Here is a 14,249-nt window from a genome sequence, read left to right as displayed (position 1 = left end):
GGCATCTTACACTTGCATCGCTGCTAGATTTAACCTTAGAAGACAGTAGGGCGATGCTGAGCAGTTTTTCAAAAGAGTTTAGCAATCTTCTTAAAAGAAGAAGGAAAAAAAAAAGGCGGCGGGTGGGGGGGGAGGGCTCCCAATTTGGAAAATACCTTAGTTTAGGGGATTTCTCAAATGGAATTAACAGATGAGGCTGTACAGCAGCTACTGAATTTTAGTCTTTGGGTTTTTAGTTTCTTTTGGCCCACTGAAACCCTCCTCCCCTTATTCTTCGGACGTATTGCAGCTGGGCTGGCTTCTCTGCGCCCCTGTGACTCTGGAAGAGTTCTCTCTTTTAATTTAAACCCATTAATAGATATGAAATCAGACATTTGTATTCAGCATAGCTGTCTGTACATTTCTGTAAATGTCCAGATATGGATGATATGTGCAATTTAAAAATTTTCCTGGTATGAGTATTAGTTCTTTCCTAGGAATGCCTTTCCTTGAATGGGTGTGCCTAGGAAGTGGTTTATCTAAACAGAATAGTAATACTGTTGGCAGGCCAAACCACTGACAACGAAACAAGCCAGGCAGTAGCTCAGGTATGACGARAAAAAGAAAAGTTTGTCCTAAGTAGCACTTGTACTTTAGATGAAACAGATATATTAATAGTAACATAAGCATAAAGCTTACTTTTATGCTTTGTATCAATACACACATTTAATTCCGTGGTCTGAATTAAATTCTTACACCTAAGTTAACCTGTGTTAAAACTGGCTTTCTGAATGTTAACTGCAGTTGCAACGCACTTTACTGAGCTAAGCTCGTGCGTGTGTTTGAATGGGCGTGCTGCATTTTTAATGATGGTTCGCCTAGCGCTGACACAGGTCAGTTTGACTTTTTGCCCAGTACTTACATAAGGAGGCAGTATAAAAAAATGGGTTTCTGAAACTTGAGCTGTACATCTTATTTGCTGCCCAAAGCTATTAATTGATGCACAGAGAGAGTGAACACCGCTAAATGTGTCCTGGAGCTTAGGAACTAAGTGTAGGCCTGAGAAGAGCGCGCTGAAAATTAAGGGGGGGTGTTACTGTTAGGTTTTTTTTTGTTGTTAATCATATAGCAAAGAAAGGCATATTTTATGAAAAACAGAATCTCTTTTTTTTTCTGTAAAAGGATATCTTCTGTTACTTTAACATAAAAATAAGGTTATAAATCATAATAAGGCCAAGTGTTCACCCACTGATGGAACAAGAAGTAACCAAAAGTGGTGAGAAGCCTTTTTTTTCCTTTTTTTTTCCTTCTTCTCCTCCCCCCTCCCCCTTCTTTTTTCCATTTTGTCAGAAGTTGGTGTATAGTTACTTTTCATGGTTGTCTTATGTAGTCTCTATATAGTTTGGAGCTTTCATATTGCATTTGATTAGTGAAAATAAATATATAATGGAAAATACAATTTTTAAAGCCACAGAAATTGACAGCCAGGCTAGTGGCCTACTGAGACTATTTAATGTTTTTAAAACTCTTGAAAAGGTTTCACCTTATCAGTGCCCTTTTTGTGATGATATTCTGTGCGCCTTGGCAGTCTGCTTATGTATTTCTTGCTCAACCGCAAGCCCAATTGCACACAAACTGTCACTGTGTTYTTCCAAAGTGTTGGTTCAGTGCCTGCCCTAGTCACTGAGCGCAGACAGTTGCTGGAGTACAACCTCTTTTCACAGCTTTCTAACTCTCTATACAGCTCTYCTCCTTATCACAACAAAGACGTTAGATAAGTGCAAGGATTTTTAGGGGGGAGTTTATCTGCTAAGGTTTAGTGTAGAATGCAAGCTTTTGATTTAGGTCAGATACTCTCAACATACAGCATTTGGTAGTACTCTGCTCATCACTGATTATGTTGGGGACAAAACAATGTGATTCAGTTTTCTTTCTTTAATATATTTTTGGGTCTGTCATATGCCTATTACAAGCCTGAAAACGATTGAGGAAAACTTTTTGGTTAATTCTCCAAAGCCTAGGCTATATCTTTCTGGTTTAAAAAAAAAAAAAAAGAAAAAGAAAAAGAAAAAATCACAGATTTTAAAGATTAGAACCATATTCACAGGTGCAGTATTTGTAATATCACTTTGAGGTGTTATAAAAGAAATCCTGCCATAAAAAATTTGTTTTGCTTTCAAGAGAGTTCTGTGAAGGGAAGGGGCAGGGATGTTAACTTCTGAATTTGAAAACTGAACACCTGGAGATAATTATATTTTTAAATATTTTCAGGCTGAGTCAGAGTTAATGATAAACGGGAACTATAATAGACTGGCAGATGATTAGTAGAATTCATCATTATAATATGTTTAGCATAATATGCACAGTCGTCTTGATTATTCAGTGACAGCTTGTGTAGTAATTTTTCAGTTAAAAGACTRTGTCATCCTGACAATAAATACATTCACTAAATACGTATGCCTTGCTTAAAATATATGTCATCTGGAAGGTGATATTAACTTTCTTTCATAAGAAGAAATGTTAGTAGACTTCAGAAGTTTTACAAAACAGAGCTTAAACAGGTCTCACTTAAAAACATGATTTTTATAAGAACATGGAAACATTAAATGTGATGAGTAAATCTTTGGTAGAGGACCACGCTCTGACCAGGACTGCTGTAGATTCCCATAATCTTCTCTCAGTCAGTCAGCTGTAATAGCCGCTTTGCCTGTTAGTTAGTCAACGCTGGACAGGTCCAAGCAGGTTACCGAAAATTAGAGAATGCTCAGAAACTGCTGAGAGGTCTTGTTACTTTGATCAGCTACGCAAGTCATGGTTGCATACAGAAAAAGGAGCGAGTTTCACAGTTCTACGACAGAATAGTATCTCTCGTATTGTTTTAGTATATTACAACAAATGTTAGAGCCTTTCGTAAGGAACGTTGTGGTCACCTCCTCTGATATCCAGTACAGCTGCGTGGTGGGCGGCACTAGCAAGCGAATAGCCAGCGGGTTGAGTTTTGAATCCCTGGTCTGGCAGGCAAGATATGGGCAAGTTGGAAGAGTCCAGTGCCAAGTCCAGGTCCAGCTTGGGAGAGACCTCTGGAGGTGATCTAGTCCAAGAACAGCCTGGCTCTGTCCTCCCTATAGCYACCCACGAAGCATAAGCAATGCCGRCTGATGTTAAGATTCCTGTAATAGGTAGCAAACTGCTCTCTGCAGTTTCTGGGACTTCAGTAAGAACAGTTTCCCTAATGGTAAGCAGTAGGTATTTGTTTGACTCCATGCTGTCACATCATGGAATAGGGTTGGTTACATCTCAAGGATTTCCTTGCTTGCTTTTGTTCCCATTGTCCTGGAAGTAAGAGTGAGGCTTACTGGAGTCTTGTTAGACAACTTTATGGGTTCTGCAATCATAAAACCAGAAACTTATCTTTTTTTAATGAAGGATTAAATTCACCTTCACATTAAGGAGAAGTTATAGAATTATAGAAAATGCTCATTTGGCTTTTTTTCATTTCAAATTGTTTGTCTGTGCTTATTTCCATTCTATCCAATAGGTAGACTGTAATCTGGATGACTGATTAGCATCAGTCTCAGTTCTCTGAGGTCAATTTTTTTAACTGTCACTGGTTAAAAAAGCTTCCTTTTTTATAAACTCATTTATTTTGAGGCTGGTGCTATGAAACATTCAGGTGAATAGTAGCTGGCAACATCTCAGTCTAGAGCTRATTGAACAGTACCAGTTAAACTTGCCAGAGGAGAAGTGTCTGTGTTGTTTGGATCAACAGTTCAGATTAATATTTTGCATAGTTTGTTGCTAATGATGGAAGGCATGATGTTCTTGGTCTTAATTATTATTCTAATCCCTTTCTCTTCACCCTCCACCAAGTTTTTTCCAATGAAGTAACACCCTTCTCTTCTTTCAAAAAAACAAACAAACAAAACAAACAAAAAACCCCCACAGAATAAACTCCCAAAGATTGCATTGGTGATCCACTGGATTATTTTTAACTGTGATAACTGCTTGGACTTTGAATTTGTTAAATATGCAGAAAGTGGAAGAATATTAGGGAATTTTTCTCAYTATTTCACAGAGTAATTCTGCTACCATTCATATATGGGTCTAGCATCGCTGAACTAATGGCCCTCAAATAGTAACTTATCAAAGCTGCTCAGGGATTCTTGCCATTGCTATAAAAAGACATTTGGCAATAAGCAGTATGTCATATAAGAAGCACAGCCATTTACTAGAATATAAATATGCTAACATGCTTCACTTGAGAACTCTTCTATGGCATCTGGTTCTATAACACTAAAGTAAGTAGACAATATTGATCGTCACAGGTGATTAGTCAGCTTGTCATTCTAAATACGAATAACTTTAAAGCTGTTACTTCTTCAGGTGAGATGATAAATCACTGCATTTGTTCTGTATTTCTGTTGGGCATTTCACCTGAGATCTTGGAGCTTTTTTGTAAATATTAATCAAGAAGCGACTGATTCTTTTGATGAAGGTTCTTTAGGTAATTTATGCCCATTTCGCAGGTAGACAAACAGAGAAACATAAATATAGATCCCTTGGTTCAGTCTCAAAAGACCATTTCTTGACTGGAATTTCCTAGACAAAACTCTATGCTTTTACACCTATAAATCTTTTATGAGCTAATGAGCATACTTAAAATTCTAGTTCCCCRCATCTGTAAGAATTTAGTTTGCCAGGTCCTAGATAGCTGTGCCTTCCTCTTGCATTGCTTGCTTTCTCCCTCGTTCCTGCCCTCTGCTAGTCTGGCTTGCAGAAGCAGGGCAGCGGTGGTGTGCTGGACCAGATTGGTTCAGGGCTGGTGATTTCTTGTTTGACAGCTTCCTGCTATGAATGCAGTCCTGACTGGCTGTCATCTGAGTGGCATGTGATTTCTGTAGTTAGGATTGGGGGGGGGGGGAATCTGGATCATATAAGCAAAACATCAGTGTATTATTTGCATTCTCTAGAGAGTTACAGATTTCTGGACTGGTTGCACTGGACAGGACTTTCACTCTCCTGCAGGTGAAAGAGTTGACTATAGTTATTGTAACTTCATGAGTAGCCTGCTTCCTTGATCATTTAGGTTAATTAATGTCAAAATCTGTAAGTTGCTTCTGCAATTGGGATAGCCAAATGGTGGATTTAGGTACTATTAACAGTACTGGTTGATATTATTACTGGCAAGAAGAAGGTGCCTTTCCACTCCATACACGGACCTGTTAATTCTTGGTTCTCTCTCTTAGATCCATGGTGTGCATGTATTTGATTGCCAGAGACATGCCTATAAGCAGTTGTTGATTACATATATCATCTAGGAATCACAGGTGTCCAAATATCAGTTGACCAGTCAATTAACATGTCTGTGTGTAGGCAGAGCTGGGTACTCCATGAAGCTGTCAAGTATATTGTGACTGAGAATTCATTGTTCCAGAGAGCCCTCTTCAAAGTGCACGCTATTCTAACTGAAGCAGTGCAAGAAATATAGTCATGTTAACGGTACTRCTCTCCTTTCCTAAGCTTTATCAGTTATGGCATTTCTTTTCCAACACGTTCACTGATGGAACCTGACCTCTCTTTATTCAAATGCTGAGAAATACTTTTTCACAGAAGGGTGTCTGTAACCCTTTATTGCAGTTGGTATTGCTCCTTTTGGTACTGTTGCTAAAAGAGAATTCTTCCCTAAACTGGTCATATTTTGAAATAAAGAATAGAATTAGTAATAGGAAAAATTACAGTGTAAATCAATGCTTGAGTCTCTATTCCCAGGGGTGTTCCACACTGAAGGTCTAGCAGACCATACCAAAAGATTGTCATGAAATAAAAGTTAAAATTCTTRCTCTGTTATTGTTCTGACCGTTAGGAGGCATAAGAAGAGATAATTGTTATTCCTTGAGGAAATCTGATCTGCAAGCTTGCCTGGCCCGAGGAGAGGTCTCTCTTTGCTTTGTGTGTCTGAGGTCTGGGTTTGATTCTCATTTTCTTGTTCTTTAAGATGGAGAGAGAGTGGGGAGTGTTTATTAAAAGCTAAGCTTTAGTGGCTGAGGAATGTAGCTCACAAAGTTAAGAGACTCCCGTGACCAACTGGGGACCAGCAATGAAYGGAGCCTCACGGATTACAGTGAGGCTTGAATCCTCTAGGCTGTATGTGTGGCTGGAGACCTCCTAGGCCAATAAAGAAAAAAACGTTAGAGTAAATGACAACATGAAGTATTTAAGAATTGTTTCTGTATGGGCTTTAGGAATTTAACCCCCCTTCTTTTTTTTTTCCCCTTTTTCTTTTCAGAAAGAAGACACAGCTCCTCTAGCAAGCCGCCTTTGACTCCTCCCTCCTCTTCAGTATTTTCCCTCATTTCATCTTTCCCTTCAAAAAACAAAGGTAGCAGCGGAAGTGGGAGCAATCGTTCATCCAGTGGAGGTACTAGTGCATCATCATCCAATTCCAAGTTGTTGAAATCACCCAAAGACAAGCTGCAGATCAGTGGAAACAATAGGCTAATGCATCCGGTACAGCATAGCAAAGTTCCCCATGATAAAATGTGAGTATGCATGTTGACAAAGAATTAAGTTTTATTACTTGCATAGAAATTGCTATATCAGTAGCATTTCTTTTGGCTTCACAGGGTTTTTGGTTTAAAAGATGACATTTTTAAACTCCCCTAGGTCTTTTCTAGCAGCCAAATTTAAGATTATGGGTATGCTAATGGCATTGTTGAATAAGAAGTCTTGCAAAAGTTTATCTTGAATCAGTACAAATAAAGATCATTTTACTAGGGGGACTCAGGTCTCTGATCAAATCTGTATACTTTGATCATAAGTGAGTTTTAGCCCCCATTTGGGTGATTTTTGACCTGCACAYGTCACAGATTATTGAATGAATAACATAATTTGCTCTCTGGGACATAACAGGACATTCCAGTTGCTTTTGTGATATGCTGTATCTGTGAATTCAAATTACAGATTCTGAAGTCCTTGATGACTCCCCGAAATACTTACGAGGAAGTGGGGAAAAGAGGACAGAAAAAATTGTGGACATCATCAAAAAATGTGAAAATAGATAATGAAAAAATTTAAAACAAGAGAACTGGGAATAAAGGAGACAGGTCAACTAAGAAAATCTATATTGTGAATAGATCAGAGTATTGTTGAGTAATAAAACATATTTTACATAGTTTTGATAATTTATGACTCTGTGATATTACAGTTGCCTGCAATTTTTTTTCCATTTGTTTCCATAAATAATAGCATGACTCCATCTGTCAAAGTGGAAAAGATTCATCCAAAGATAGATGGTGCCCAACTGAAAGCTGCTGTTGGTCCAACTTGTTCTACTACTGTGAGTTCCTCAATAAAGACTGGCCTTAATTGTCCCTCAATACCAAAGCCACCCTTGCCTTCCCCTGGACAGATACTGAATGGTAAAGGTCTTCTCTCTGTGCCTCCATTTTTGGAAAAGAAACCTGAAGAAAATACAAATAATAGGAAATTTTTACATAAAAGATTGTCAGGTAATTTTTTAAATATTATTTGCTATATTGCTCATAGTAGCATATATAGAAATAGGCATAGTCAAGTATAAGCTTTTAGATAAACGTTTGCAAAAAATAAGTTTCAGAAATAAACTAAATGTTAACTTTCATAAGATTTTAATTTAAAATTTAATGTGGTATGTCTTTAAATATTAGAATTTAACTGTTTAGCTTGACATGTTCTTAGAGGCATGCAAATAACTTGAAATGTTGCTGTTGCTTTCAGGAACCATCCAGGCCTCAGAGGCCTGTCAGTTCCTACAGTTTTAAAATTATACTCTTCTATCTTAAAAGATAGTAGAATTAGATAGTAAAAGATTTTCCTTCTTTCTATACGAAAGGTATACAGGTATGTAGAAAACTGAACACCTGGCACAGCATAAACTAGAAAACAAAACAACAGTCTGCTCTTTAAGCTTGAAACACAAAAACTCAATAACAGTCCTAGTAGAATGGTAGAAAGTTCTTCAACAACAACAGCAACAAACATCGGTTGTGACTGTTCATGTTGATGGTGACCYCTTAAATCTGTTCGTGGTTTTGCAAGATCATGTTTACATCAAAAAAAAAAAAAAAGTTCTAGCATGCAGGATCCACTTTGGGAGCTTTTACAGCTGTAATTTTCTCCGTTCTGTTTGCAGAGCTGAGATCTGTATTTCAGCATGGTGCACTGCAAGAGTAGAACATGTTTGGTTTTAATTCAGTAATTTTATTTGTACATTTGCATGTGTTACATTTGAAAATAGTTTTTGGTTTGGTCAAGTTCTATGATGAAAATAAATCTTAGTATTTCAAAGTGTCTCTATGACATCCGTTTGTTTTCAATAATGGGATATTTATGTACCTTTAACAGAGAGAGAATTTGATCCTGATATATACTGTGGTGTCATTGATGTGGAAACCAAGAAGCCCTGTACTAGGTCTTTGACATGCAAGGTAGGATATCATAATCAGAATAAGATTGTGATGAAAAGTTTAAATTTAATTTCCTGAGTAACATGACAGAAAACTGAAAATTACTAATTTTTGCTGTCAGTATTTACCACTGTAAATGGTAACACGTCTTGGTAACATCTGAAAACGTGTTGCCAAAAATGAAGAAGGAACTGTTTTTGAAATTCAATTAACTTGTTTATTAAAAATATCTATTCCTTAAAGTAATCCAAAGGGTTTTTTTATTTTTTGTTTTTTACAAACCCTTTAAACAGAATGTTGCCATTGGAAAGATTATAATGTTATTCCACATGTAGATAGTGTGAGACCAGCATGTTGCTGTTCTGTTTGGAGAGAGCCTGGAAAATTTTTAAAAGTCCATCATAAGCATTAAAGATGATATTTGTTTCTGCGGGATTTAGATAAACAAGCTCTCCCTCCTCCCCCCACATCCAAAGGAAAAAACACAAAATCTGTGCTAGATACTGAGGAGTTATTTGTGTAAATGCTAATACTGCTTGATGCAGGACTTCAGCTTACTCGCAAGTGAGTAATCTGAAGAAGCCACAGAGTATGCCTAGAGGTCAAACTCTAAATTAAACCATCTTTTAAAAACTTTCAATTTGATGAAGAGTGCGTTGTGGCTCAGAACTCTTTGCGGGGGAAGGATATCGCTTAGCCCCGAGGAACCAAGCTCCGAATCCTGTGCAATTGTGTAATATTTAGCTACTTTCCTGCCAAGCAGCTAAACCGTCAGCAGGGGAAGCAGCTGGTAAATAAACCACCTGCAGAACAAAGGTAAAAGGAAGCTGGTGCTAATGACCCAAAGGAACTGAACGTGAACGTGCTTGTTGCCCTTTTGGAATTGCTGGGGGAACGGTTTCGCTAATAGCGAAGGGAAGAGTACCGAGTCTCTTACAAGAGACCTAGACAAACCAAAAGCCTAAAAGAGAAAGAAAGTAAAATCGTTTCTCAGCAATTCCTTATATTACACCCACTCCTAAAATATTTCTCTGAATTGTCATCCATGTCTAAATTATATTAAATGAACACAGTCAAACCTTCTATGCTCTATGAAAATAAGATATTGTATATAATTTTAACAATCAAAAAAATAACTTCCATCTGTTTTACGTTATGCAGAGATTGTGCCACATGTATTTTACTCCAAATAGCATTCAGGATGTTCAAAGGGCTTTGAGTTCTGTCTGACTGTGGATTCTGCTGTATTTTATGTTAAATATGTATTTCATTACATTAGCTTTCAAAGAATGTTAGTATATTAGAAGAAAGCAGATAAAGGTTTTTTAAATATTTTTAGTGTTTCACATTAGAAGTCTGTTTTTTAAATTTGTATTAAATATTTTATGGGTGAAAGTAAATATTTAATATTTTTTGTTGTGCACTATAGGGTAAGACAAATGGTTTTAGATACCATTTTATTACTGGCAGTTGAAATACAGATGTGAAAAAGATTTGACACTAGTCTTTTAAGAGCTTTGGCAGCTTCTTTTAAAAAGAAGTTTGAAAGAACTTTAAAAGAATTTTTTAAAGCAACTGCTGGTTTTCATTTTTTTTAATCATACAGGGACATAATCACCCACTAAGCAATTTTAAAACTTCTTTTACAAGCCATTTGTCTGTTTATTTACTAAACCGCAAATGTGATGATTTTCTTTGTTCTAGAATTCTAAACATGTGTTTGAGTGTTTAATTTCCACAAATCTAATAGCCTGGGATTAATGATTTATTCATGGATTTGTAGACACATTCCTTAACCCAGCGGAGGGCTGTACAGGGTCGAAGAAAACGATTTGACGTGTTGTTAGCCGAGCACAAAAGCAAAACCAGGGAAAAGGAGTTTCTTCGACATTCGGATCATCATCAGCAGATGCCCCCTCTCAGGGAACCACATCCCTCACCTACTAAAACTTCCCAGGAGCTGCACCAAAATTCTCATGGAGTTACTCTTACAGAATCAAAGCCTTTATTACCTAATAAACCCAAACCTCACCCCCCCAGTCTTCCAAGGTAAGGAAAACCTGCATATCCCGTAGGTACRAAATGAATCCTGATAGCTTCATGATGTGGGTTTTGAGAGAGAGAGCAGGATCTGTTGGATGAGGGCATAGTTCTGCTCTGGGCCTGGTGACCGGCTGCAATTAGCAGTTCCRTGCTGAGCCACGTCTCATAGCAAAGAGGGTCTGATGCTTGGGTTAATAAAAGGTGACTTGCACCAGTGAAAGCAGTTCTGCAACAAGTAGGCAATACTGCTCTTCCATGGGTACACCACCACCTTCCTCTCCATAGATGCGTTGAGGCTAGAGAAAACATTGGGAATTTGTTAATGTAAAGTCCCTTTTGTAGGTAATTAAAAATTCTGAGCTTAAATGCTTGCTAAAGTAGCCTCTGTTCACTAACACCTGCGCTGCTTGCCTTGCCTTGCCCAGGCCTCCAGGCTGTCCAGCCCAGCACAGTGGAAATGCCCCTAGCGATTCTCCTTCTGTCCACGAATCCCCTCACCCTCCCTTGCCTGCAGCTGAGCCAGCATCTCGGTTATCCAGTGATGAGGGAGAATGTGACGAGAAAGAAGAGCCTGTTGAAAAACTGGATTGTCATTATTCAGGTCATCATCCTCAACCAGCCGCTGTACGTTTCGAGTTAAAGTTAACCTTGGTCTCTGACTGCTTCCGAATTTGTGAACCAAATGATCTTGGGGGTTTTCAGGGTGTTTTCTGTGGTGTATGTGACTTTTTTTTTTTTTTTTTTTTNTGTATTTTAAGAAAATAATTTTGTTGCCAAACAGACAGCAAAGGTTTAATTGTACTTGCAAAGTAAAGGTGCCATGAAAATATGTTGTTGACCTCACTTTTGCAATACAAAAGAAATCAAAATGCCAAAATACTGAAGGAATTGTAATTGCTATAAAGGGCTGCAGATTTGGGGTAGGAGGGCAGGTGGGATTTCCAGGAAATGATCAGTGTGGAATAAGGACATGCAAATAATGCTTTTTTTTTTTTAAGTGAGATTTCACTATTAGATTTTTGACATTTTTACTCCAAGGTGCCAGCCATCCAAGTAAAGGGAACAGTAACATGTTTTTTTAATATTTGAATCTTGACAAAAGTTAGTGCATATGGTATACTTATTTTTTCAAACACAAAATATTGGAATTTTTCTGCATTTGATACAGCTCCTGGATTTCTCTAGTTTGTACCATTAGATAGCAGATTTTAAATGATTGTGAGTTGTTTCTTAGTATGCTAACATTAGAAGTCTTTCATATGAGATTGGTTATTATTATTGCTTTCAACTAAATGTTAAAAGGCTGATAATTGGAAAAAAGGAGTTGAACCATAAGGTGCAACCTCAGCAGTAGATGAGCCTTCCCCTTTAATTTCTGTCTTTTCAAACCACTGTTAGTCTTACTAAATGCACAAGCTTTATCGCCTAGCCTGAATATCGAATTATCTCCTTTATTTATTTATTTATTTATTTTTAAAACTGGCTACGAGCAGATAAGCTGACAACTTCTCAGAAGCAAATGTTATACTGCTGTCCTTCCCTGTTTAATCAGAGGGATTCAAATTTGACTGCTGTTGTTGATTAGAAATGTGGGAGTATCAGATGGGGAGAAATTGATCCCAATACAGTAGGGCCAAAAATTTAAAATAGTTGTTATAGCATGGAAATAAAAATTCTAATGTATGGGGTTTTTTTACCCTTGTTTTAAACATCCAAAAGCAAATTCATTTAGCAACATTTGTTTATAAGCAAGTGTGTTATTATTCAGACAGTTGTTACTGAAAGTAGGAAATGCCAATAAAAACCTGTCTTTTCAGTTTTGCACATTTGGTAGTCGGCAAATTGGAAGAGGTTATTACGTGTTTGATAAGCGGTGGAACCATATTCGATGTGCACTTAACTTCATGGTGGAGAAGCATCTTAATTCACAGATGTGGAAGTGAGTAGAAATGGAAGTTCTTAATCTTGTTGGTATTTGTAGAAATACATAAAGCCTGTAGTTTTAGTTACAGAAAAGTAATCTCATGTTCATATTAATCAAATCGAAGGTTGGTAGTCTATGCTTTACGTTTTTACGCGACAATTAACAATTAATTCAGCAGAATATTTTAGTGGCATTAATCAAACTCAAGATGTAGTTACCGTAACGGAGTACTATTAAACTGGGTATTATTCTGAAGAATGGTAGCTACCTAGGTTTTTGTTTTTCTTCTGTTTACCTGCAGGAAAATTCCTCCAGCATCTAGTAACACGACATCTGTTCGTGCACCACATCGGACAAACTCAATGCCTACTTCACAGTACAGTGTCAGTGCAACAGGTTTCCTTTTACCCACCACGGTTATGTCATCGCCAGCATTGGTATCTCCTTCCTGTATGCCTCTGAATAGTAAATCGGTACCATCACACGGAACTACACTAAATGCCAATCCTGCTACGTTGGGTGCAGTGGATCCTGTCTGCAGTATGCAATCAAGACAAGTGTCTTCATCCCCTTCAACACCTACAGTGCTTTCCTCAGTACCTTCACCTATGCCCAGCAAACCTCAGAAATTGAAATCCAGCAAATCTTTTAAACCTAAGGAATCTTCTGCTGGCAGTGGCACCTGTAACAGCACCGGCAGCGCCAGTAGCAGCGGCGGCTCAGGAAAGAAGCGTAAAAACAGTTCCGCACTGCTAGCACCTTCTCATTCCACAGAGTCCTTTAGAAAAAACTGTGTGGTTAACTCTGGAAACTCTGGGACCTCCTATCATCCGTCGGTGACGTCCTCGTCCCACAGCGTTGGCCTCAACTGTATGACTGGTAAAGCTAACTCCGTTAGCCTCAAGCATGACCAATCAGGGAGGGGTCCTCCTACTGGAAGCCCTGCAGAATCGATAAAAAGAATGAGTGTGATGATGAACAGTAGCGATTCCACTCTCTCCTTAGGGCCATTTGTTCATCAGTCCAGTGAGCTGACTGTAAATTCACACAGCAGTTTTTCGCATTCACATACTTCCCTAGATAAACTAATAGGAAAGAAAAGGAAGTGCTCACCTGGTTCGAGCGGCATAAACAGCAGCAGCAGCAGCAGCAGCAAGTCAAACAAAGTTGCCAAATTGCCATCGGTGAATAACGTTCATGCAAAACACACTGGTGCAATCCCGGGGACACAAGGACTGATGAACAATTCTCTTCTTCATCAGGTAAGAAATTCTGGCTTGCAGTCAGCCAGTGAGGCTGTCTCTCTTCGCACACTCGCGTTGATGGTGTTGTCTTAACTGTCAGCTAGCCAATTCCACATGCAATTCCAGTAAAAGATAGTTGCCCCTTCTTCTATTTGCCCATTGCTCATTTTGAGTGTTTTTATAGTGAATACACTTTCAGAAGATTTTTGTGAACAACTTTCTCTCATAAAGCGTGTTTTTTATTCAGAAAAAAAAGAAAGAAAACAGTAACCTTAAATATAACATCCCAAGTTCTGCATTTGTTCCCTGTGAATCACTCCCAGATGAAATCCCGTTCTCACATTAGAAAAAGAAAAAAATCTTGCTGCCAACTGTGAAATTGAGCTGAATGTCTCAGCCCAAGTTCTTTTTTTTCTTTTTTTTTGTCAGTAACAAATATTTTACGAAGTGGAATATAGCGATACTGATTATAAAAGAACTGTGATAAAATAAGCCTGTTATCGCAAGGTGTCATTGACTAACTTCTTAGTAATAACGAGATTAAATATTACAAATAAGATAGAAACCTTTTTAGTCTGTAAAACAAACAGATTTACTACAAAGAAAGCAGATCTC

General features: G+C 37.9%; 1 protein-coding gene across 1 annotated transcript in view; it reads left to right on the top strand.

Annotated features, from left to right (window-relative positions):
• ATXN7 (ataxin 7) overlaps positions 1-14,249 on the top strand; it is a gene marked incomplete at its 5' end in the record, with an annotated part of 65,516 nt that overhangs the window by 46,162 nt on the left and 5,105 nt on the right. The window contains 7 exons of the mRNA XM_026075011.1: positions 6,266-6,518; positions 7,225-7,487; positions 8,362-8,444; positions 10,207-10,472; positions 10,892-11,090; positions 12,284-12,405; positions 12,692-13,652. Of these exons, the coding sequence (XP_025930796.1) occupies positions 6,266-6,518; positions 7,225-7,487; positions 8,362-8,444; positions 10,207-10,472; positions 10,892-11,090; positions 12,284-12,405; positions 12,692-13,652 (2,147 nt within the window). The remainder of the gene's footprint in view (positions 1-6,265; positions 6,519-7,224; positions 7,488-8,361; positions 8,445-10,206; positions 10,473-10,891; positions 11,091-12,283; positions 12,406-12,691; positions 13,653-14,249) is intronic.

The sequence above is a fragment of the Apteryx rowi genome, unplaced genomic scaffold (genome assembly GCF_003343035.1).
Source record: "Apteryx rowi isolate R43461 unplaced genomic scaffold, aptRow1 scaffold_4, whole genome shotgun sequence".
NCBI lineage: Eukaryota > Metazoa > Chordata > Aves > Apterygiformes > Apterygidae > Apteryx > Apteryx rowi.
This window is presented reverse-complemented; position numbering and strand designations above follow the sequence as displayed.